General features: G+C 48.4%; 1 protein-coding gene across 1 annotated transcript; it reads left to right on the forward strand.

The window, feature by feature from the left end:
* The first annotated feature begins 1821 nt into the window (after window positions 1–1821).
* LOC143973732 (cyclic nucleotide-gated channel alpha-4-like) lies at window positions 1822–24071 on the forward strand. The gene is made up of 5 exons (XM_077474567.1): window positions 1822–2068; window positions 3677–3784; window positions 7941–8047; window positions 11241–12236; window positions 23505–24071. Exons 1-5 carry the CDS (start codon window positions 1950–1952, stop codon window positions 23894–23896), a joined length of 1722 nt encoding a protein of 573 aa, XP_077330693.1. The 5' UTR covers window positions 1822–1949; the 3' UTR covers window positions 23897–24071.
* The last annotated feature ends 1910 nt before the right edge of the window (window positions 24072–25981 follow it).

Here is a 25981-nt window from a genome sequence, read left to right on the forward strand (position 1 = left end):
TAGATCAGGTTTAGGTCTAGCTGACGGGTAGATCAGGTCTAGGTCTAGCTGACGGGTAGATCAGGTTTAGGTCTAGCTGATGGGTAGATCAGGTCTAGGTCTAGCTGATGGGTAGATCAGGTCTAGGTCTAGCTGACGGGTAGATCAGGTCTAGGTCTAGCTGTGGGGTAGATCAGGTCTAGGTCTAGCTGACGGGTAGATCAGGTTTAGGTCTAGCTGATGGGTAGATCAGGTCTAGGTCTAGCTGACGGGTAGATCAGGTTTAGGTCTAGCTGATGGGTAGATCAGGTCTAGGTCTAGCTGATGGGTAGATCAGGTCTAGGTCTAGCTGAGGGGTAAATCAGGTCTAGGTCTAGCTGACGGGTAGAACAGGTCTAGGTCTAGCTGGGAGGTAGATCAGGTTTAGGTCTAGCTGACGGGTAGATCAGGTCTAGGTCTAGCTGACGGGTAGATCATGTCTAGGTCTAGCTGGGAGGTAGATCAGGTTTAGGTATAGCTGATGGGTAGATCAGGTCTAGGTATAGCTGACGGGTAGATCAGGTTTAGGTCTAGCTGACGGGTAGATCAGGTCTAGGTCTAGCTGACGGGTAGATCAGGTCTAGGTCTAGCTGTGGGGTAGATCAGGTCTAGGTATAGCTGACGGGTAGATCAGGTTTAGGTCTAGCTGACGGGTAGATCAGGTCTAGGTCTAGCTGGGGGGTAGATCAGGTTTAGGTCTAGCTGGGGGGTAGATCAGGTTTAGGTCTAGCTGGGAGGTAGATCAGGTCTAGGTCTAGCTGACGGGTAGATCAGGTCTAGGTCTAGCTGTGGGGTAGATCAGGTCTAGGTCTAGCTGACGGGTAGAACAGGTTTAGGTCTAGCTGTGGGGTAGATCAGGTCTAGGTCTAGCTGTGGGGTAGATCAGGTCTAGGTCTAGCTGACGGGTAGATCAGGTTTAGGTCTAGCTGTGGGGTAGATCAGGTCTAGGTATAGCTGACGGGTAGATCAGGTTTAGGTCTAGCTGACGGGTAGATCAGGTCTAGGTATAGCTGACGGGTAGATCAGGTCTAGGTATAGCTGACGGGTAGATCAGGTCTAGGTATAGCTGACGGGTAGATCAGGTCTAGGTATAGCTGACGGGTAGATCAGGTCTAGGTATAGCTGACGGGTAGATCAGGTCTAGGTATAGCTGACGGGTAGATCAGGTCTAGATGTCTCCAGGTGTGCAGTGTTCAGGTTTTGATGTTCCATATTTCGGATCGGATACAATGTCTCCAGGTGAGCAGTGTTCAGGTATTGATGTTCCATATTTCAGATTGGATACAATGTCTCCAGGTGAGCAGTGTTCAGGTATTGATGTTCCATATTTCAGATTGGATACAATGTCTCCAGGTGTGCAGTGTTCAGGTATTGATGTTCCATATTTCAGATCGGATACAATGTCTCCAGGTGTGCAGTGTTCAGGTATTGATGTTCCATATTTCAGATTGGATACAATATCTCCAGGTGAGCAGTGTTCAGGTATTGATGTTCCATATTTCAGATTGGATACAATGTCTCCAGGTGTGTAGTGTTCAGGTATTGATGTTCCATATTTCAGATTGGATACAATGTCTCCAGGTGAGCAGTGTTCAGGTATTGATGTTCCATATTTCAGATTGGATACAATGTCTCCAGGTGTGCAGTGTTCAGGTATTGATGTTCCATATTTCGGATCGGATACAATGTCTCCAGGTGTTCAGGTATTAATGTTCTATATTTCAGTGTTGAGGTGTTGATGAGCAGGTGAGGGGGCGGGGCTCTGATAATCAGCATGTTTCCGGTATCAGGTGTGCATCTCATGTCCCGGGGGGGTCGGCTGACTCTCAGACGGATTCGGTTTCCAAGGATTAGAGAGACACACGCAGGTATCGCAGGCCTGAGATATCATCTACAGCTGTGTTGGGGGGTCGGAGGGACTTACCGCCACCATGAACACTCTGACACAGATGATGTCCCACCGAGGGGAGAGGATGAAAAAAGAGGCCAAAATGGAGAAGGAGGAGATCACAGCCTGGACCAAACCTCTGGAGAACACCGAGAATCCCAGGTATGGAGGCCGGGAACAGTCCTTCACCAATAATGTACCAATGTCATTCAAGAGGTGGCCCCCGGGGGCCCATTTATATTTCTGAGTTGCTGCAGTGCCCTAAAGTGAATTGCTGTGTCTCAGTACAAGTTTAGTGACACGTTCAAATGTTTGGTGTGTTCTCCACCTCCAGAATGAAGCACTGCGCCTGGGGCATGTGACCCTTCTGCCCCCCATTGTACTGGCCCTGTAGCCCTGAGCAGCCTGTGTCACCTTGTGAGCTCAGAGCACCCCGTCATCTAGTGGCCCCTGTGTACCCCAGAGCACCCTGTGTCATCTAGTGGCCCCTGACCACCCCAGAGCACCCTGTGTACCCCAGAGCACCCTGTGTCATCTAGTGGCCCCTGTGTACCCCAGAGCACCCTGTGTATCCCAGAGCACCCTGTGTCATCTAGTGGCCCCTGTGAACCCCAGAGCACCCTGTGTATCCCAGAGCACCCTGTGTCATCTAGTGGCCCCTGTGAACCCCAGAGCACCCTGTGTCATCTAGTGGCCCCTGTGAACCCCTGAGCACCCTGTGTCATCTAGTGGCCCCTGTGAACCCCAGAGCACCCTGTGTCATCTAGTGGCCCCTGTGAACCCCAGAGCACCCTGTGTCATCTAGTGGCCCCTGTGAACCCCAGAGCACCCTGTGTCATCTAGTGGCCCCTGTGAACCCCAGAGCACCCTGTGTCATCTAGTGGCCCCTGTGAACCCCAGAGCACCCTGTGTCATCTAGTGGCCCCTGTGAACCCCAGAGCACCCTGTGAACCCCAGAGCACCCTGTGTCATCTAGTGGCCCCTGTGAACCCCAGAGCACCCTGTGTCATCTAGTGGCCCCTGTGAACCCCAGAGCACCCTGTGTCATCTAGTGGCCCCTGTGAACCCCAGAGCACCCTGTGTCATCTAGTGGCCCCTGTGAACCCCAGAGCACCCTGTGTCATCTAGTGGCCCCTGTGAACCCCAGAGCACCCTGTGAACCCCAGAGCACCCTGTGTCATCTAGTGGCCCCTGTGAACCCCAGAGCACCCTGTGTCATCTAGTGGCCCCTGTGAACCCCAGAGCACCCTGTGTCATCTAGTGGCCCCTGTGAACCCCAGAGCACCCTGTGTCATCTAGTGGCCCCTGTGAACCCCAGAGCACCCTGTGTCATCTAGTGGCCCCTGTGAACCCCAGAGCACCCTGTGAACCCCAGAGCACCCTGTGTCATCTAGTGTCTCTTTCCAGTTCACATTGAAGCATTCATTCTATGTCATCTCGTGACTCCAGTGCATCTCAGAGCCTCATGCACCCCCGTCATCCCCTGACTCCGGTACCCTCCAGAGCATCCTGGGGCAACTTGTGATTTTAGCGCATCCTGAGGACTCCTAGGGCACCCTGTGCCCAACCTCTGACATGCTCCTAACTTGTCTGCCTCTCTTCATTGGCAGTACCTTCTGGTTCCTCTCTTCCATGAGTATGCTCCTGGGATCTCCTGGATTGTCTTCTCTCAGCGGGTACATACTCCTGTCTGTGGCAATTATGGGGGAAGGGTGGGGTATTTGTACCATATATGGGGGAAATCACTGACCTTCTCTGTTTTCCCTCCAGCACCAAGGAGCGCTCCTTTATTCTGGACCCTTCCAGAGACTTGTACTATGCCTGGCTCAACATCATGGTCTTTCCGGTCACCTACAACTGGGTCATCATCATTTGCAGGTAATGACAAGCTCATTGCAGAGCCAATGGCCACCCGACATTTTCAGGGGCTTTGCCAAAATATAATGTAGCGGATGACATTTGGGATCACGTGTCACACGCATGTAAGTTTAGTTTTTGCCTCAGAACAGTAGTGGGGTTCTGAGGGGTAATTGTGTAGGTAGGTGGCCTTAACACCAGTCTGGCCAGGCTGTGTGTGGAAGTTCTGCCTGGTCATGTGGACGGTGAGTTGCACACGACAGGCCAGAACCAGGTCTGGTTGGGTGTTTGGGTATCGGCCTTCTCGGAGCCAATCAGTGGGAGTGCTGGGGCCCGCTGAGGATTCTGGGAGGGGGGTACTTAAGCGGTGTGGGTCACGTGTTTAGGGAGAGGAATTTGTGAGACCCATGTGGTCTGTTCTGGTTCCAGGACCGGGGTAGCCCCGCGAGGGGTCCCGGTCACAGGGTGTTCAACACCTCGCAACATGTTCTTGTTAGTTACCCCCAATAGACCCGCCTGGTCTGGGGTTGGGATCCGTCTGTTCCCGAGTCTCGGAACCGGCTGGTCCGAGGCGCAGTAACTGAGGGAGGATTCAAAGTGTCCGGGTGTGCTCCCGGCTTAGAGAGGCACCACAGCTCGTAAAAGTGACCGGGGGAGGACTCTTCAGAGGAGGGCCGGCAAGTGGCATCCTGAGAAGTGCCTGGTTACTGAGTTGGGAAGGACATTGACGAATCCACACTTTTCCAGTATCATTGAGGAGATGGGAAATGTTCCAGGTACTGAGGAAAAAGGTTCACCCTCAGTTGATTGTTCAAGTTTTGAGTCAATGTGCTGACTGCCATGACCTCTGACTAGAGGTCTGTTCAGCCTTGAAGTACCCAGCTGTGAGTGGCTACTCTCTGGGTGGAAATAGAGACTTTGCTAGACCTGCAGTTCAAGGTGCCTGAGTTCTTCACCCCGTGCCCTCTGTTCCCCCAAGAGACTGTGTTCATTGAAATTTCTACTGCAAAATAAAACCTTTTTAACCACTTGCTTACTGGGCACTTAAACCCCCCTCCTGCCCAGACCAATTTTCAGCTTTCAGCGCTGATGCACTTTGAATGACAATTGCGCGGTCATACAACACTGTACCCAAATGACATTTTTATCATTTTTTTCCCACAAATAGAGCTTTCTTTTGGTGGTATTTAATTACAGCTGGGAGTTTTATTTTTTGCTAAACAAACAAAAAAAGATGCAAAAAAAAAAAAAAAATCATGTTTAATAGTTTGTTATAACATTTTGCAAACAGGTCATTTTTCTCCTTCATTGAAGTGCGCTGATGAGGCGGCATTGGTGGGCACTGATAGGCTGCACTGGTGGCCACTGATAGGCATAGTTGAGGCGGCACTAATAGGCACAGATAAGGTGGCACCGATAGGCACAGATAAGGCAGTACTGATGGACACAGATAAGGAGGCACTTATGGGCAAAGATGGGCACAGATAAGATGGCATGGATGGGTGGCACAGATGGGTGGCACTGATAGGTACCACTGATAGATGGGACTGATGGGCACTGATAGGTGGCTCTGATAGGTGGCACTGATGGGCAGCACTTATGGGCACTGGTAGATGACACTGATGGGCACGGATATGTGGCACTGGGGTGCAGCACCATTGTTGAGGCAGATTGTGGGCACTGATGGGTGGCACTGTGGGCACTGATGTGTGGCACTGATGTGTGGCACTGTTGGCACTGCTGGGTTGCACTGACGGGGGGCACTTATTTATTCCTGAGGTGGCACTGGCAGGGGGCAGGTGGGCACTGGTAAGCTGGCCGTGATCGGGACTAATGTCCCGATCACGGCCGCGGGCGATCGGCTCTTTTTTTTTCTCCTCCCGCTGTCAGCGCGAGGAGGAAAAATAGCTGATTACCGGCTCTGTTGTGTCACATGATCAGCTGTCATTGGCTGACAGCTGATCATGTGGTAATGGGTCTGGATTGACCCCTTGCTCGGATTCCGTGATCAGGCGAGTCTCATAGACTCGCTGATCACAGAGCGTGCTGCGCGCGCCTCTCAGGGCAATAGACGTCGTCCCGGCAAAGGAGGTCCGCGCTGTAGCCGTCATTTGGCTATAGCGCGGGTCTCTAGTGGTTAAAAGGACTTCATCTGTGTCAGAGTACAAGTCGTTGGGTATCAACCCTGGGATCCCCTAGAAGTGGAAGAACCAGACAAGAGAAGGTATCCGGTAAGCCCATTAAGTCAAGGCCGCCCTGCAACGGGTTATGGCCGCTACAATAAAAATAATGAACTGAAAGACAGCCATCCCGTAAATCCTGATTCCACTAAACATGGAGCCACTGGTCTAAGCTCAGGAGTTAATGATGCTGTATATAAAAGCTGGGCGGCACCATGCAAAAAAGGAGGTACAGGTGGAGGTGGATGACAAACTTTCAGGGCACTGACCCCAAGATGAAACGTAACTTGAGAAAGGGGCGTTATTTATTGTGACGGGAGGGGGCGGTCCTCTGCTTTTAAACTTCTTTTTTTTTTTCATTTTTACCTTTCTACAATCAGCCAGCCCTTCAGGGTACTCCAAACATGGAACCTGACAGGTTTCCAGCCCACCATTACCTATCGGAGAACCCCGACCTCAACCCTACTGAACACCTTCGGGATGAATTGGAATGCCCATGGCGATCCAGGTCTTCTCATCCTACACCAGTACCTGACCTCGTAAATGGGCACAAATTGCCAAAGACACCCTCTAAAATCTTGTGGCAAGATTCAGAAGTGTGAAATTTCAAGGGGCATGAATACCTTTCTCAAGGCACTATAAACCAGTGAAGTGGACTGTTACTACTACAATATACAAAGACATTGTAGGCTATGGTGCTCTTGCAACTTTGTGGTAACAGTTTGGTGAAGACCATTTTCTGTTCCACCATGACTGTGCCCTTCGTACAAAGCCAGCTAAAGATCTGGTGTGACCAGGTTGATTTGGAGGAACTTGAGTGGCCTTCAGAGCCCCCGACCTCAACCCTACTGAACACCTTCGGGATGAATTGGAATGCCCATGGCGATCCAGGTCTTCTCATCCTACACCAGTACCTGACCTCGTAAATGGGCACAAATTCCCAAAGACACCCTCTAAAATCTTGTGGTAAGAGTCAGAAGTGTGAAATTTCAAGGGGCATGAATACCTTTCTCAAGGCACTATAAACCAGTGAAGTGGACTGTTACTACTACAATATACAAAGACATTGTAAGGCAATGGTACTCTTGCAACCTTGTGGTAACAGTTTGGTGAAGACCATTTCCTGTTCCACCATGACTGTGCCCTTCGTACAAAGCCAGCTAAAGATCTGGTATAACCAGGTTGATGTGGAGGAACTTGAGTGGCCTTCAGAGCCCCCGACCTCAACCCTACTGAACACCTTCGGGATGAATTGGAATGCCCATGGCGATCCAGGTCTTCTCATCCAACACCAGTACCTGACCTCGTAAATGGGCACAAATTCCCAAAGACACCCTCTAAAATCTTGTGGTAAGAGTCAGAAGTGTTACATTTCAAAGGGCATGAATACCTTTCTCAAGGCACTATAAACCAGTGAAGTGGACTGTTACTACTACAATATACAAAGACATTGTAAGGCAATAGTACTCTTGCAACCTTGTGGTAACAGTTTGGTGAAGACCATTTCCTGTTCCACCATGACTGTGCCCTTCGTACAAAGCCAGCTCCATAAAGATCTGGTGTGACCAGGTTGATGTGGAAGAACTTGAGTGGCCTTCAGAGCCCCCAACCTCAACCCTATTGAACACCTTCGGGATGAATTGGAATGCCCATGGCGATCCAGGTCTTCTCATCCAACACCAGTACCTGACCTCGTAAATGGGCACAAATTCCCAAAGACAACCTCTAAAATCTTGTGGTAAGAGTCAGAAGAGTGGAGGCTCTTATAGCTGCAATGGAGGGAGGCCACCCCATATTAATGTCCGTGGTTTTATAATGGGATGGCCAACAAGCTTACAGATGTGTGATGGTCGGGTGTCTATGAAGGTGTGACCATATAGAGTTTTAAAGGTCTCTTTCATGCCTGTGTTGTGTTGTCTAAAAATAAAAGCAGCAAGTACTTTCTTAGTAGCCTTGCAGTGGTCCTGATACCTATCGCTCTGTACTTCTCCCGCCAGGTCCTGTTTCACAGAGCTGCAGTATGACTACCTGAGCATCTGGCTGAGCCTGGACTACCTGTGTGATATCCTCTACATCCTGGACATCATCATCAACTTCCATACAGGTCTGAGCGCTGTGACAGTGTCTATTGGTTTAATGTTCTGCCTGTGCTCCATAAACAAAAACTCCCAGATTGTCTAAGGGTGACCCGGGAAGGAAACATAGGCTAGAAGTGCTCCTACTTATGGGAAAAAATTGAGTCGGGCAAGTCAACATTTGCAGTTCATGTTGCCAGTCCGCTCCGGGTTGGAGCAGCCAACCCGGACATCAATGCGGAACCCGGTTGACTTCAGTGACCAAGTAAATCGGGAGATCTAATGGGTATCCTACTTTGAAAATCAATGGGGGAAAGAATCCTTGCCCATTGTGCCATCAGCATACTTTAGACCAGGCATGTACTGGTCATAGGGACTATAGGGAGTTTCCCGGTGGGCCGATGGCTCAGTGGGCCGCTTTCAGTGACAGCCAGAGGCATCGCTGGGGGGGGGAACTTTTGGGGCTATAGCCCCGAATCTGGGGCCCATAGCCCAGAGTCAGTCCAGGAGTCCCCAACCACAGGGTCCCGGCCCACTACCTGCCCTCTTTCTGGTGACCCTGATGTAAGGAGGGGCTCTCTGGGGAACCTGATGTAAGGGGAGCTCTCTAGGGGCTTTTTTGCCCAATTGCGTACAGTTTATATACTGTTTTTTGTGTGTTTGCCAAATTAAAGTGGGCCGGTCTAGATGAAGTCCAGGGCCAAATTTTTGTCCCAGTCCAGCCCTGCTTTAGACGCTGTTCTAATTAAAGAACGTACAGTACCTCTTTATTGGGGAAGTTTTGTCACATAGGGTGGACGGGGGCAACAACAACTCGCTCAAGCAGTCAATGCAAGATTGACACGTGGAGACAGGTTTTGGATGTTCTCTAAATGTTTTTAGTGATCTTCACCAGTAAAAGGTTCCTTAAATATTTATGTGGAGTGTAGAAGTTTTGCAAATCTTACAAAAAAGTCAATTTTTCCAGAATTAACGAAAATATATCTTATATCTAATAAAAAGTCAAGTTAGATTTACCTATGAAGGTTCTTGTTGATCCATGTCATGGTACATCTCGTAGCAGTTGGTCACTTTCAACTGGATTTGTTCTGTAATGTTGAAGACGAAGAGTAGGGATAAGCTAGGGTTTGACCCTGAAGCTGAGGGCCCTGACAGCTGCGGCCAGGGCATTCTACGTGGCCATAATTAGGTCAATGATGTCAGGAGCATCCCCACCCCTTTGTGTACGTCAAGCTACAGGGTATGGGTTTGGACCACACTCGTCTCTGTCTGTGATACTTTTTTTATTTGCACTAACATACAATTTTTCAGGACAAGCTTTCGGAGCAATGCTTGGACCTTGAAGAAGGGGACATACAATTTTCCAGGACAAGCTTTCGGGGTATGTCCCTTTCTTCAAGGTCCAAGAATTGCTTGGACCTTGAAGAAGGAGACATACAATTTTCCGGGACAAGCTTTCGGGGTATGTCCCCTTCTTCAAGGTCCAAGCATTGCTTGGACCTTGAACAATGGGACATACATTTTTCCGGGACAATGTTTTTGGGGTATGTCCCTTTCTTCAAGGTCCAAGAACTTCTTGGACCTTGAAGAAGGGGACATACAGTTTTCCGGGACAAGCTTTCGGGGTATGTCCCTTTCTTCAAGGTCCAAGAATTGCTTGGACCTTGAAGAAGGGGACATACCACGAAAGCTTGTCCTGAAAAATTGTATGTTAGTGCAAGTAAAAAAAAGTATCATGGACAGTACTCAAATTTTCTCAGGAACATACCCTGACATTTATATCCAAACATATAGCACTGCCACCTTAATCCAATCACCATGGAATATGTCAAGGCAGATGCCGATTGTCCAAGATCAGGATGAGATATACACAATATATACTATTGTGTCCTTTTAAAGCCCACCTAGGGGAAACCCCTTTCTTTTCCTAATCTGGGGATGAGAGGTGTCAAAGTTGTGGAACCACCCTGTTCTGGTCACATAATCCCATACCATGATACGTAAACCTCAAACAACCATATCTGAACATGGGGGAGAAGGGATCTCACCACTCCAGGAGCACCACATGCAGGCTGTAAACTGTTCTCTTCGGCTGGGAAGCCACAGGTGCCGGCTATTACCACTAGCAACAGACGAAAAACAAGCTCTGGACTGCAGCACTCTTCAGAAGACTTCTTTCTTTTATTGGAAAATCACATCACAGCTCAACAAACACAGCGAACAAGGAAAAAATTGCTGACGTTTCGCACTAGCTGTAGTGCTTATAGCACTACAGCTAGTGCGAAACGTCAGCAATTTTTCCTTGTTTGTTGAGCTGTGATGTGATTTTCCAATAAAAGAAAGTGGTCTTCTGAAGAGTGCTGCAGTCCAGAGCTTGTTTTTCATACCTGAACATGGGCGGACACCTTCAGCATCATCTATAATCCACATAAAATGCCATTTTTAAAATCACTACCTTGGCGATTTGACAATTTACATCTTCAGTCACTAGAAGGTTTGTCACCTATGCACCAAGGATAAATGTATGTAGCTAGAACAGGGTATTACACAATTTTCTCACCTCCCTCCCCTCTATAGTCTTGGACAATCAACATCTGGCGGTGCCAGTCCTAGACTGAAGGATGATAGCAGAGGGGGCAGGGGGCTTGTAAAATGATTATGGGAGTGGCAGGATCTTTGAGATGTTCTTCTGCCAGCCACTGTTGGGGCCTTTTAGAGAGCGTTTTATGCGCCTAATGACATTCCCATTTAACCTGCATGCAGTATAGGTATGGTATTGTCTCGGCACAGGTGCAGGGTAGATGTGGTTCAGATGCGGTAAAGGTTTGGTATAATGGGGTGTAGGGTTGTTACAGCAGCAGTCTAGGTTTGGAATCAGTGCTATATAGAGTGCTGTATGGATTGGGTACACTTGGTGTCCTGCTCTCAGTGGCTCAGCCCCTTTGGAATCAACGCGTTTCACGGGACAGAAGCCCACTTCCTCAGGAGGATTTGGGAGAACGCACATCTGCTCAATTTTATATAAGTAAGAATATATTTGTCGTATTATAGCTCAATGCATTTTAGATAATCTGCGTGTAACAAAAGTAGAGCTGAACTCCAAGCATGGGAGGAAGGGAGAGTTTTTTTTTTTTTGCTCGGAGGTGGACTTTAGATATTCAGAGATATTTAAACAGTCCCCAAAATACTTTTCTAACAAGGCGCTCCTTTCATCTTCTTTAGGGTTTTTGAAAGAAGGGATCCTGGTGAGGGACAAGAAGCAGATTGCTCGGGTGTATCTGAGCTCCTCCAAGTTCGGTTGGGATATCCTTTCCGTGCTTCCAACTGACTTCCTTTACTTCAAGTTTGGCATCCATACTCCCGCCGTACGGATTAATCGCTTCCTTCACGTACATGCCCTCTTCGAGGCCTTCGACCGCACGGAGACTCGCATCCCATACCCCAACGTTTTCCGGATCTGCAAACTGATGGCCTACATCTTTGTGGTCATCCACTGGAACAGCTGCGTTTATTTTGCCCTGTCCAGCTATATCGGGTTCGGCAAGGACCAGTGGGTGTACCCCAACATCTCCGACCCGGACTTTGCCAGGCTGGGGCGTCAATATCTCTACAGCTTTTACTTCTCCACCCTCATCCTCACCACCGTGGGGGACGTCCCCGCGCCCATGCAGGAGGAGGAATACCTTTTCATGACGGCGGACTTCCTCATTGCCGTCCTGGGGTTTGCCACCATCTTGGGGAGCATCAGCTCCGTGGTGGCCAACGTGAACGACGCGGATAAAGCCTTCTACCCGGATTACGACCAGATCAAGCAGTACATGAAGATGTACAAGGTCAACAAAAGCGTGAGGAAGAAGGTCACCGCCTGGCATCAGCACCTTCAGATCAACAAAAAGATGACCAACGAGAACCAGATCTTGATGAACCTGCCAGAGAAGCTGAGGGTGGAGGTGGCCGTCAGCGTCCACATGTCCACGCTGAGCAAAGTGCAGATCTTCCAAAACTGCGAGAAGGGCCTGCTGGAGGAACTGGTGCTGAGGCTGAAGCCGCAGGTCTACAGCCCCGGGGAGTACGTGTGTAAGAAGGGCGACATCGGGCGCGAGATGTACATCATCAAGGAGGGGAAGCTGGCGGTGGTGGCAGACGATGGAGTGACGCAGTTCGCTGTCCTCGGGGAAGGAAACTACTTCGGAGAGATAAGCATCCTCAACATCAAAGGTAGGTCGGGACTTCATTTCGGTAGCAAAATTGTACCCCAAGGAAAGGTCTTTGATGGGGTTTCCAGAACATATACCTGTCCATCCAGTTCTGAGCTTTACACAGCTCTGGCATCCAGAGCAGGAGACCTGAGTTATTTCTCTCTAACACTTCAGATCCCTCCCCTCCCCCCAAGCCTGTGATTGGATTTTTAACCACTTCCCACCTTTAGGACATCATATGAAATTCTGGACTTGGAAGTGGAGATATCGGAATTGATGCCTGCAGCTACAGACATCATCCCGTTATTTATTTTATTTTTTTCAACCGGGCGATTTCCTAAAATGTCGAAGCCATCCTAGTGGCTGATTAGCTACAGGATTGCTTTTTACAGGCAGTGGAAGGGGACATTCCGCCTCCCTCCCGCCGCCCCCAACTGGTCGCTTCTCTGGGCTCTCCCGAGCAATCAGGGAGTCCAGGATCCGATCTGGTGGAGACGCCGGCTTGCAGGCATGTACTGGCCATTGGGACTACAGGGAGTTTCCCGGTGGGCCGATGGCTCAGTGGGCTGGTCAGGTGCAGTCCTGGAGCCGCTCCTCTCTGACAGTGAGTGATCGCAATTTCACTCCCGTTAGGAGGAACAGCCGCCGTCACTTAGGCATTAGGCTTTCTGCTCCCTCCAGCCTGAAGAGGGAGATAGACAGCTGGCAAACTTTCCATCCTCTCTCCCCTTATCACTTGTCACTTATCACATGACTGGAGAGAGGAACGAGAAGCTGCCTTCAAAACTGTGAGTACAGGTGGGAGGGGGAGGAGAGGAAGGACACTCTGATGTAAGGGGAAGTGTTGATGGAGACACTCAAAATTAAAGTGGGATGGCCATCAAGAAGTCTGGGGCCAAATTTTTGTCCCAGTCCAGCCCTGCCGGCTTGCCATAGAGCTGGCCGAGGACTGGGTGGTCTCTGGCCAGCTCTATGATCCTGAGAGGCCCGGAAGTGATGTCATGATTCATCACTTCCGGCTCTGGCAGATGTAAACACCGCCATTTTTTTTCCTGGAAAGTAGAGATCAATGTTTTTTTTGTTTTTTTTTATCTCACCGTTTCCAGGGTAGAGGAGAGATGTGGGGTCTTCTAGACTCCAGATGTCTCCATAAAGAGGACCTGTCATGTCTTATTTTTTTTTTATCACAAGGGGAGTTTACATTTCTTGTAATAGGAATAAAAGTGATTTTATAAATAAATAGTGTAAAAAAAAAAAAGAATTTTTTTATTTTTTTTAAAGCCCCTACCCCCTCGTTTTTGCGCGCAAAAGCGAACGCATGCGTAAGTCGCACGCGCGTATTTAAACGGTGTTGGCACCTCACATGTGAGGTATCGCCGCGAACATTATAGCGAAAGCGATAATTCTAGCGTTAGACCTCCTTTGTAACTCTAAACTGGTAACCTGTAGAAATTTTTTTTAAAGCGTCGCCTATGGAGATTTTTAAGCGCTTTAGTTTGGCGACCATTCCATGAGCGCGCGCCATTTTAAAGCGTGACGTGTTGGGTATCTATTTACTCGGCGTAACATCGTCTTTCACATTTTATCAGAAACTGGGTTTGATTTTGCGTGGTTTTTGCCTTAAAGTCCATTAAATTTTTGAAAATAAAAAAAAATAAAATAAAAAAATCGCTGTGCAAATACCGCGTGACAAACAAAAATTGCAACCATTTTTCTCTAGGGCTTACAATATAAATGTTTGGGGGCTCCGAGTAACTTTCTAACAAAATTTTTTTTATTTTTTTTTGCATCAGACAAAAAAAGTAAAAAAACAAAACAAAAAAACAGACTTGATGGACTCCGGTCTTTTTCTGCCGTCACTTTTCTATGTAGGAGAGAAACGTCAGAATTGGCCTGGGCTGGAATTAGTTAAAATGAGAAGCGGCAGACTGATGAGCTCATCTCTCTGCTCTCTCCTCCTCCTATCAGCGTGCTCTTAGATCTGCAACATGCCTGATTGGCTTCTTGTGACTCATTCTGTGATCTCGGCATGCCTGCCCGGTCCAGAACCTCAGCACAATACAGCTTGATCCCCCCCCCCCCCCGCACCTGTAACTGCTCAGATGGAGCTCATTTCCTGGCTGGAGAACGTCCAGCATCGGGGGCCATCTTGTACTTGAGGCAAAAGGGGCAGCTGCCCCGGGCCCAGTAATTGTTGTGGGGCCCAAAGCAGCTGCCTCTTGAGCCCGCACATAGTTAATAGGTGTATTCTGGAGGGCCAGGGGCATTGCTAGGTGGCAAAAAAACAGGGGCCTCAGCCCGAAGTCCGAGCCCAGCGCAGGGGGGAAGGGGGGGGAATAGTACCTACTTGACACTGACCTACCTGACATACACACAATGACCTACCTCATGTATACACGGACCTACCTGAGACACGCACACTGACCTACCTGAGACACACACACTGACCTACCTGAGGCATGCACACTGACCTACCTGAGACACACACACTGACCTACCTGACGTATACACTGACCTACCTGAGGCACACACACTGACCTACCTGAGGCATGCACACTGACCTACCTGAGACACACACACTGACCTACCTGAGGCATGCACACTGACCTACCTGAGACACACACACTGAGCTACCTGAGGCACGCACACTGACCTACCTGAGACACGCACACTGACCTACCTGAGGCATGCACACTGACCTACCTGAGACACACACACTGAGCTACCTGAGGCATGCACACTGACCTACCTGAGACACACACACTGAGCTACCTGAGGCACGCACACTGACCTACCTGACATATACACTGACCTACCTGAGGCACGCACACTGACCTACCTGAGGCACGCACACTGACCTACCTGAGACACACTGACCTACCTGAGACACACACAGACATTGACCTACCTGACCAGACTTCAGGTGTCCTCCTGCAGCTCAGCAGCGCACCCCCCACACAGTAGAGTAGACTCCAATCAGCCAGAGCCATGATGAGGAGAGGAGAGCCAAGTGGGGTGGGGGGGGGGATAGTACCTACCTGACATACACACACACACACACACACACTGACCTACCTGACGTATACACTGACCTACCTGGGACACGTACACTGACCTACCTGACGTATACACTGACCTACCTGAGACACGCACACTGACCTACCTGACGTATACACTGACCTACCTGAGACATGCACACTGACCTACCTGACGTATACACTGACCTACCTGACGTATACACTGACCTACCTGAGACACGCACACTGACCTACCTGACGTATACACTGACCTACCTGAGACACGTACACTGACCTACCTGAGACACATACACTGACCTACCTGACCAGACTTCAGGTGTCCTCCTGCAGCTCAGCCCATCACACAGTAGAGTAGACTCCAGGCAACCAGAGCCATGATGAGGAGAGGAGAGCCGAATGCCAAGTGGTGGTCGGGATCTTCTCACAGTGGCGCGGCGACCGCATTGTAATTCCTGCCTTCTGGAGCCTGCAGCGCCTCTGATGGACGTCACACGTCCCGCGGTCCCCGCATTGGACCCCAGTGGGCCGTCCATCAGCACTGCAGGCTCCAGAAGACGGGACCTGCTATTACACTCGGCCTCGCTAGGGTCAGATCGGTCCCCGCTAGCTGGCGGCAGCGTTCGGGGGCCACCGTTAGCCCTGCCCCCCCCGCCGACTCCACTGGGTAGGGCCCAAGAAAACGTTTGCCTGGGGTCCAATCAATATTTAAAGATGGCCCTGTCCAGCATCATCTAACCCTTTCCTCCCCTGCCTGTCTGTCCCCGCCCCCTTTCTTTCATTGGCTTTCAGTTTTTCTGATCACGGAGGCTCAGCACTACATGTGGGTGTTACCTAGAATGGTCAAATTGCAAATGCAGCGTCCACTCCTCCGGGCTGACACCCAGCCATCAAGTAGACATGTGCAATTTGTTTGGTTCCAAATTAATTTTTTTAACGAATAAACGTTAATTCCGAATTTCAAAATTTTTCAATTTCCAAAATTGGAAATGCCGCATCTAACCAAATGGAACATAACGTTCTAATAATAATAATAAAAAAGTTTTATTATTATTATTTATTATGAATTGTTTATTATTAATTTGTTCCGTTTCATTTGTTTAGATGCGGCATTCGTTATTTCAGATAATTCGTAACTTCGGATAAATTCGTACTCGTTAATTTAATAGTTAGTTATTAATTAAACTGATTTTCTTTCTTTTTTTTTCAGATTTTAAAATTTTTGGACTTTCAAATCTTTGAATTCCTGAATTCCGAAAATCCGAAAATTCGGTATTCCTTATTTTTGGAACTCCGAATTTTCGGATTTTCAGAATTTAGGAATTCAAAGATGTGAAAGTCCAAAATGTTAAAATCTGAAAATTCGGAATTCAGAAAATTCGGAATTCCGAAAATCCGAAATTTTGAAATTCGAAAAATCAGAAAAACTAAAAATTTTGGAAAATCAGAAATTCGGAAAATCAGAAAAACCAAAATTTTTGGAAAATCTGAAATTCGGGAAATCAGAAAAAATGGAAAATTCCTATCAAAATACTTACCGTAATTTTCCTTTCCTGATGGACTCCATGGCAGCAGGAGTTCCCTCCCAAATGGCTGGAGTAGGATAGTTACCGAACACGGCCAGGGGCAGGGAGCAAAGATTTATGGGAGTAGTGTCCTATGGGTAGTGGAGGCGGGACTTAACCCACACGGGAGGGAACTCCTGCTGCCATGGAGTCCATCAGGAAAGGAAAATTACGGTAAGTATTTTGATAGGAATTTTCCATTTTCCTGACAGACTCCATGGCAGCAACGTGTGGGAAATAACTCGCCAAACACACCCGGGTGGGCAAAATGCTGAACAAAAATTTATTTAACACTGTCGGCCGACAGGACTTTCAAACCAAAATCAACAGAGGATAAAGATGCTGGCTCAACACAATAGTGAGACATGAAAGTATGAATAGAAGACCAGGAGGCCGCTCTGCAGATTACATCAGGTGCAACGTGACGCGAAGCCGCCCATGAGGTTGAGAGACTTCTGGTAGAGTGAGCTGTAACCGCCTCAGGAGGAGCCAAGCCCTTCTCTCTATAAGCCCATTGAATTGCCTGGACCACCCAAGCAGCGATGGATCTAACGGAGGCCTTGGCGCCTCTACTTTTCCCGTTAAATAGCACGAAGAGGAAGTCAGATTGACGAAAAGAAGCTGTAATATCCAGATATTGTTTTAGAGCAACTCCCAAATCGAGTGGATGTGTATCCTGACTTCCAGCAGAATTGAAGGTAGGAAGAGTGATTTCCTGGTTACCTTGGGATTTGTCCCCAACATCGGAATTAGGACTACCCTATCTGGAAAGAAGGTGAGAAAAGGTTCCTTTGCGCCTAGAGACTGAATTTCGGAGATTCTCTTCGCTGAAGTTATGGCTACCAGAAAAGAGGTTTTAAGGGTTAATTCTCTGATTGAGAGCGTTTTGTCAAGTTGAGAGAAGAAATCTAGAACCAATGGAAGGTCCCATTTGGGGAATCTAGGCTTCCTTTGTGGCCTAAGCCTGACTGCTCCTTTGAAGAATTGTTGGACCAAGGGATGATTGGCCCATGCGACTCCAGAAAAAGCTGAAATTGCCGAAACCTGGACCCGGAGAGAACTAACCGAAAGGGAGATATCCAATCCTGATTGCAAAAAGCTTAAAACGTCCCGGACTGTCAGGGTATTACAGGAACTGGACCTTGAAGACAAGTGATCTGCAAACTTCGCCCAAATTCTCTCATATACCCGGTTAGTACTGCTTCTTCGAGCACTAAGAAGAGTGGGAATGACTTCTTCAGGACAGCCTAAAGCCTTCAACCGTCCCCTTTCAAAAACCAAGCCTTTAGGCGCAGGTGATCCGGGCAAGGATGTAATCTCGACCCTTGAGACAGAAGGTCTGGCCTGGATGGTAAAGGTATTGGATCCCTGACACTGAGGAGCATCAGAAGCGGAAACCAGGGTCTGTTGGGCCAATAAGGGATTATGGCTATCACTTCTGCTGTCTCTGACCTGAGTCTCCTCAGGAACTGATGAATAATAGGAGTTGGGGGAAAGGCATAGGCCTTGTGGAACCACCATTTCTCTGTCAAGGCATCCACCCCGTAGGCTTGAGGATCCCTGTACCTTGAATAGTACCTCTCCAGTTTTTTGTTGCAAGGGGAGGCAAACAGGTCGACTTCTGGGGAGAGCCCCATTGTCAGGATCCAGCTGAACACTTCCTCGTGGAGAGACCACTCGTTGTTGTCCAGAAGTATCCGGGAAAGAAAGTCTGCCTGAACGTTCTGAATCCCTGGGACATAGGATGCTGTCAGATCCTTCAGGTTCCTCTGAGCCCAGGTCATGATTCCACCTCCTGGAGAAGGGATAGACTTCGGGTACCCCCTTGCCTTCTTATGTACGCCACTGCTGTGGTATTGTCTAGCCTGAGTGAGACCGAGGCTCCTGAAATCAGATGCCGAAAGGCTAGCAGAGCTTGAAAGGCTGCCCTTAACTCCAGGATGTTCGACACCGTCCCTCTGGAGGGGAGAATCCAGGTGCCCTGAGCCACTTCCGCCAGACAGTGGGCGCCCCAACCCCTGTTGCTGGCATCTGTTGTTATGGTGACCCATGAGATGGGGAGAATGGAATGGCAGTTGCAGAGATTTTCCCGTTGGAGCCACCACAGAAGGGAATTCCTCATGGATAAGGTGATCCGAATCAGCTGGGTTTTGCTGCCTGACCATTGATGAAGGAAACCCTTCTGAAAGGGCCTCATCCTCCACCGTGCCCACCTCACCATCGGAATTGTCGCTACCATAGTGCCTATAATTTTCAGGCACTGGAGAGCCTGGAGATGAGAGGCAGAGAGGGCTGGACGGATTCTGTCCCTGACCACTGACAACTTCTCTTCTGGTAATGAGATGGTGCCTCTGACAGTGTTGAATAGGGCCCCTAAGAACACCAGCCGCTGAGATGGGACCAGCTGGCTCTTCTCCAAGTTCAAGATCCACCCGAATTCCTGTAGGGTGGAGATGACCTGCTTTCTGTGTACCAGAAGTTGATCCTTGTCTTGAGCCAACAACAGAAGGTCGTCTAGGTAGTGATGTAGACGAATCCCTTTGGTTCTCAGAAGAGCTACCACTGCCAACAGTACTTTTGAAAAAACACGAGGAGAAGTTGATAGCCCGAAGGGAAGGCAAGTAAATTGAAAATGGCTTTCGCCCACGGAGAAGCGGAGATACTGCTGGTAATTTTCTGCAACTGGGACATGAAAATAGGCGTCCTTGAGGTCTATGGAGACCATCCAGTCCCCTGCTTGGACAGATTGTGGATAATGACTCCATCTTGAATTTTTCTTTTTTGATAAAACTGTTCAAGTGGGTTAGATCTATGACCGGCCTCCAGGCCCCGCTCTTTTTCCGGACCATAAACAAAGGAGAGTAGATTCCCATGCCTCGCTGAATGACTGGAACATGGATAATGGCGCTTGAGCCAACAAAGATTCCACGTAGGCTAGTAGAATTAGCCTTTTTTCGTCTGAGGCCGGGAGAGAGGTGGGGACCCATCTGAGTCTGGGAGATTCCTTGAAGGTCCAAACATGACCTGAGGAGACGGTCTTGATGGTCCAGAAGTCTTGGATCGAGGCCACCCAGACATGGCGAAAGTGGAAAAGACGAGCCCCCCACCTGCCCTGTCTGAGCGGGCCCAACCTCAAAAGGATTTAGTTGGTTCCCTCTCTCCCTTCAAATCACTTTTTGTAGATTTTTTAAAAGAGGATTGTCTTGATTTCCAGGACCTGGAAAATTCACGGCCTGGTCTGTAACTGTGAGCTTCCCTGGCTCGTTCCTGGTACTGTCTCTTTGGAAAAGACCTTCTCTGGGCTTGCAAACGCCGGTCCTGGGGGAGGAACCCCGACTTCCCACCAGTGGCTCGGGTAATAGCCTCATCCAACTTATTGCCGAAAAGGGAGGACCCTTCAAAGGGGATGCGGCACCATACTTGTTTTGAGGCTGGGTCTGCCAGCCAAGGGCGGAGCCAAAGAGCCCGTTTAGCCGTAACAGAAGAAAGCATCACCCGAGCCACCAGGCGTATGATGACGATAGAGGCCTCCCCAAGAAAGGCGGAAGCCAGCCTAAGCTCTTGGATAGGCGAGCTCTTAGCTGTATCTTCAGAGATATTTCTAAGTGTCTCATCTACACTATCTGTCCATATCTCCATTGCTTTGGACATAGCGGCCAGAGCCAACGCTGGCTTACAGGCCATTCCTGCTGTGAGATACACTCTCTTCAAATCAGCATCAATTCGTCTGTCCAGAACGTCCTTAAAAGACACGGTATCCTCTAAGGGAAGTGTGACATGTTTCACCAGCCTCATGACTGCTGCGTCTACCAACGGCGCTGACTCCAAATGCTTCACCTCTTCTTCATTGAAAGGATAGAGTTTCGAAACCTTTGATAGCATGGAATTTTTCTTCTCCACCTTGCCCCATTCATCTGTGATAATCTCACCTAGCTCAGAGATAAAAGGAAAATTAATCCGATCCTTCCTTAATTGCTTAAAGAATTTCCTTTGTTTGGAAGGAGCAGCCACAGAATCTTCCCAGTTCAGTGTCTCTCTAACAGCTCTGACCAGAGGAGGCAGTAGAGCGAAATCAAAGCCCACACAGGGATCACTTTCATCAGAGTCACTGTCAGATATGGCAGCTGAGGGGTGGCTATGCGCAGAGGATTCCCAAGTATCCTGCAACTGAGTCTCCCTTCCTGGAGAAAGTGGCGGCTCTGCCGGGGGAACATAGGACTGGCCCTCAATATTTCTGAGGGACTCCTTAACAACTTTTTCCACCAGGGTTTTAAGTTGTTGATCCGCGTCACCCCTTTCATTGGAAGCCTTGGCGTAGCAAGGATCGCATAAAGATTTTCCTGCCGGTACAAGAGCTCTGCACCCCCAACAGGCACTAGCTGAGTGACTAGATTGAGTCCTCGAGGAGTGCGACCGTTCCTCACCACGGTGTCCTGATCTTGAGGAGGAACCATAATGTTTAGATTTGGAAGAGGAGTGCCGGTGATGCGACTTGGAGGAGTCGCTCCCTCTATGAGAGCTGCGATGCTGTTCTGACCTGGAAGGGCTGAGACAGGAACAAGACAAGAAACCACAAGAGACAAGACATCAGGACAGAGCTAACAGATAAATACCCCTCCCCCACCAGACCTTCAGGTGATCATTAGAAATACCTTTTATGAGAGGGCTGGCCACAAGCAGGCGGTAAGGAATCCATGTCCTCAGCGATATCCATACGCGCTGAAAAGATGACAAGGGATCAGTGCAAGGGACAGGGAAGGGATAGCCACCCTGTCCCAGAATGCCACTTACCAGTAGATGCAACACAGAGGCAGGGGGAAGTCACCGCAACAGCCCGCAAGCATTCCCAAAGCTTGCAGACAAATTCCCCGTTTAAATAGCCCGCCCCTGTGATGTCACCGCCGTGCCTGTGCGCATGCGTGAAACAGCGGCAATTTGCCGCTATCGCGCATGCGCGAAACCAAGCCTCGATCTCAACCGCGTTCGCGCATGCGCAGTGCGGCCGAAAACGCAAACCCGGAAGTAGAACGGCGGCTGGAACGCGGAAGAACCAGCCGCCATGCCTGCACATACAAACAAACAGAAACAAACGAAGACAGATAAAAAAAACAAAAACTGCTGCCATAAGAACTTTTAGAACCTCTCACCACTCCCACCACGATCGATCACTCGGCCGAAGATAAGGTAAGATGACACCGGACTTTCCAGGGGGCAAAACAGGTCACCTGCTAATAGCTGGCTATCCGACCAATGCGCAGCCTGCCCTGCCAGTGGCCAGGACATGGGCTTCTTCACAGCGCCTCTTCCACTGCCCACTCCATACCCTGCTAATAGCTAGGGCTTAGCGGAGTAATGCGACTTTCCAGACCCAGAGTCGCAGACCGGCCGACCTCGATCGTGGGGATGATAAATCTTCAGGTAGAAAGACCACCTCTGGGTCCTTTGGAGGAGGACAAAAAAAGAACACGGACAGGGGCAGGGAGCAAAGATTTATGGGAGTGGTGTCCTATGGGTAGTGGAGGCGGGACTTAAGCCACACGTTGCTGCCATGGAGTCTGTCAGGAAACAAAAATTTTTGGAAAATCAGAAATTCGGAAAATCAAAAAAACAAAAAATTTTGGAAAATCAGAAATTCGGAAAATCAGAAAAACCAAAAAAATTTTTTTTTTTTTTTGGAAATTCGGAAATTTGAAATTCGTATTTTCGGAACTCCGAATTTACGGATTTTCGGAATTCAGGAATTCAAAGATGTGAAAGTCCAAAAATATTAAAATCTGAAAATTCGGAATTCCAAAAATCCGAAATTTCGAAAATCAAAAAATCAGAAAAGTGAAAAATGTTGGAAAATCTATAATTCGGAAAATCAGAAAAACAAAAAAATATATTTTTTTGATTTTTTGGAAATTCGGAAATTTGAAATTCGGAAATCGGAAAAATTGAAATGTGAAAGTTCCCGAAATTTCCGAATTTTCGATTTTCTGAATTTCTGAAAAAGTCAAAAAACGAATGAAACGAAAATGAACTAATTTTTTGTCAGTGCACATGTCTACCATCAAGGCATTTGAATTTGCATAACTCCTCCCACGAGCCAGCCCACTGCCTGCATCGGGACTGAGGGCTCTTAAAGGGAGCATTCAGGAAGGGGGCTGTGATGGTTTTTAGGACGGTATGTACAGCATCCTGCCAGCTCCTCCCCCCCCTCCCCCAGCCATGATCTGCCGGTGTTTCGTCACTTATGGCAACCCATCGTATTTGGCTACCCACTGGACTGCACATGCGCAAAGCCACCATATGCATTCCACCCCTCAAGCCCCACCATCCAAGTGGACATAGAGTTTGATTATAGTCATGCCGCGCGGCCCTGCATTGGAACGCATATGGCGGCGGTGCGCATGCGCATGCGCACTCCAGTGGGTAGCAAAATGTGATGGGTAGCCGAACATGACGTGACACCTTCATTACTTCATTACATAGACCTATGACTGGGCCTTTGTGATTCTCTAATATATGGTATGTAATGAAAAAGTCCTTAACATGTTGACGAGGGGGGGAGGGGGGAACCAGGGCAGTCAAGATAAATATAAGCAGATTAGCGTTAATGAAAAGACAAACTGCCCCTCCCCCCCTCCCCCAACCCCTTAGAGATGCACTAACCAGCGATGTCCCTCCTGTGCTCATTTGATCCAGGCAACACCTCCGGGAACCGCAGGACGGCCAATATAAAAAGCATCGGCTACTCCGACCTCTTCTGCCTCTCGAAGGAGGACCTGAAGGAAGTCCTCACCGTGTACCCCGACGCCAAAGCCATCCTGGAGGAGAAGGGGCGGGAGATCCTACTCAAGATGAAGAAGCTGGACGAGAAGCTGGCGGCCGACCTGGAGGCCAAGCAGCAGGAGATGGAGGAGAAGGTGCTGAGGCTGGAGGCCAACCTGGAGTCCATGCAGACCAAGCTGGCCCGGCTCCTGGCCGAGCTGGAGTCCAGCGCTGGGAAGATCCTCCAACGCATTAAACGCATGGAGTGGGAGATCAGCCTGTGGGAGGAGGAGCCGACGGAGGACAAACCCGCTGACGAAGAGTGACCCAATGATGGAAGACACTAGAAACCCAGGTGGTGGGCCTCCATCCCTGTGGAAGACTAACCTGGGGGGGTGAGGGAGTAATATGACCGCTCTACAAGACTTCCAAGGAGCCACTGGATAGGAACTACTAAATCCAGGAGATTCTGATATCAATAGGAAGTTAGCAAGTCAACTTAATGATTCGAAGGGTCCATTAGTAAAAAAAAAAAAAATTCAAAAATTTTTCCCTGTAATGTGTTTAATATGTTTATTTTCTATAATCCTCGGCTCCATCTAGTGGCCCTAATGGGGAATTTTCCTGAAAAAAATGCAATCGGGACAATACCACATCGTGCCACTAGATGGAGCTGATGAGAAGAGGCATTTTTAGACACATTATGGAGATTATTTGCTTGCGTGAATAAGGCCTTCGCGCAAGAATTTTTTTTTTTTTTTAATTATAAATAGACCTCTTCATCTTAAAGGGGTTGTAAAGGTTTGTTTTTTTATTTTCTAAATAGGTTCCTTTAAGCTAGTGCATTGTTGGTTCACTTACCTTTTCCTTCGATTTCCCTTCTAAATGTTTTTTTTTTTTCTTTGTCTGAATTTCTCACTTCCTGTTTCTCCTCAGTAAACTTCACACCATCATCTGAGCGGTGTTTAGTCAGCCAGAACAGCTTACTGAGGGAGGAACAGGAAGTGAGAAATTCAGACAAAGAAAAAAATAAATTTAGAAGGGAAATCGAAGGAAAAGGTAAGTGAACCAACAATGCACTAACTTAAAGGAACCTATTTAGAAAATAAAAAAACAAACCTTTACAACCCCTTTAATTTTTACACAACCCAGTACACCCTTGTCATTTAATTGACACATTAATTGACACGTAATTTAATTGTCAGATAGGTCTTGGTGGGTCTGCTCCCACAGGTAAAACAATTTTTACAAAAGAGGAGTCAAAACAAGACACCACATCCCCCAATTAAACTGAAAAAAAGAAAAGGACCGGAGGCCACATACCTCTGGACTTTAAAAGGTGTCTATGTCAAAGGAATAGTAGTACCAAAGTGGTATAGTAAAAACACAAATATCATTTTTATTTTACAAAAAAAAAAAAAGTATATACATAAATGAATATAGAGAAATTACACTGTACATAAAAACAATAACTGTAAAAAAAAAAAAAAAATAGTCAATAATTCACTGCAGATTATACATAGTTGCTACCACTTTCTCAACATGTTTCGCTCGGCGGAGCTTCTTCAGGAGAGATAATGTCTGTGGAGGCTATTAAACGATGAAAAAGATATATGTAATATATAATATTAACAGGTCACAGGACTATAGAATGGACAGGACCCTGTCTGTGAGAGGAAGCCAGAGGAATACGGTGGGGACGGCTCACATACCGCAGTGCTGTACAGAGAACACTGAGCAAGGCAGAGGAACTTACACTCTAATGTCACATACTATCATTATTATTATACTATTTTTTTTTAATAGCTCTGACATATACCGCAGTGCTGTACAGAGATCACTGAGCCGTTCACATCAGACTCCGTACCAGAGGAGCTTACACTCTAATATCCGCTCCCCCACAGTCACATCAGTCTCTGTACAGAGGAGCTTACACTCTAATGTCCCCTCCCCCCACAGTCACATCAGTCTCTGTACAGAGGAGCTTACACTCTAATGTCCCCTCCCCCACAGTCACATCAGTCTCTGTACAGAGGAGCTTACACTCTAATGTCCCCTCCCCCCACAGTCACATCAGTCTCTGTACAGAGGAGCTTACACTCTAATGTCCCCTCCCCCACAGACACATCAGTCTCTGTACCAGAGGAGCTTACACTCTAATGTCCCCCCCCCCCCCACAGTCACATCAGTCTCTGTACCAGAGGAGCTTACACACTAATGTCCCCTCCCCCACAGTCACATCAGACTCTGTACAGAGGAGCTTACACTCTAATATCCCCTCCCCCACAGACACATCAGACTCTGTACAGAGGAGCTTACACACTAATGTCCCCTCCCCCCACAGACACATCAGACTCTGTACAGAGGAGCTTACACTCTAATATCCCCTCCCCCACAGACACATCAGACTC

The sequence above is a fragment of the Lithobates pipiens genome, unplaced genomic scaffold (assembly GCF_037356315.1).
Source record: "Lithobates pipiens isolate NorthernLeopardFrog02 unplaced genomic scaffold, aLitPip1_a1.2 Scaffold_94, whole genome shotgun sequence".
In the NCBI taxonomy this organism is placed as follows: Eukaryota; Metazoa; Chordata; class Amphibia; order Anura; family Ranidae; genus Lithobates; species Lithobates pipiens.

Excerpts from the sequence above, each read along its gene's own strand:
- LOC143973732 (XM_077474567.1), top strand. The coding sequence starts at position 1,950 with ATGAACACTCTGACACAGATGATGTCCCACCGAGGGGAGAGGATGAAA. Across the intron at positions 2,069-3,676 it reads GAGAACACCGAGAATCCCAG|CACCAAGGAGCGCTCCTTTA; the intron begins GTATGGAGGCCG and ends TTTTCCCTCCAG. Across the intron at positions 3,785-7,940 it reads TGGGTCATCATCATTTGCAG|GTCCTGTTTCACAGAGCTGC; the intron begins GTAATGACAAGC and ends TTCTCCCGCCAG.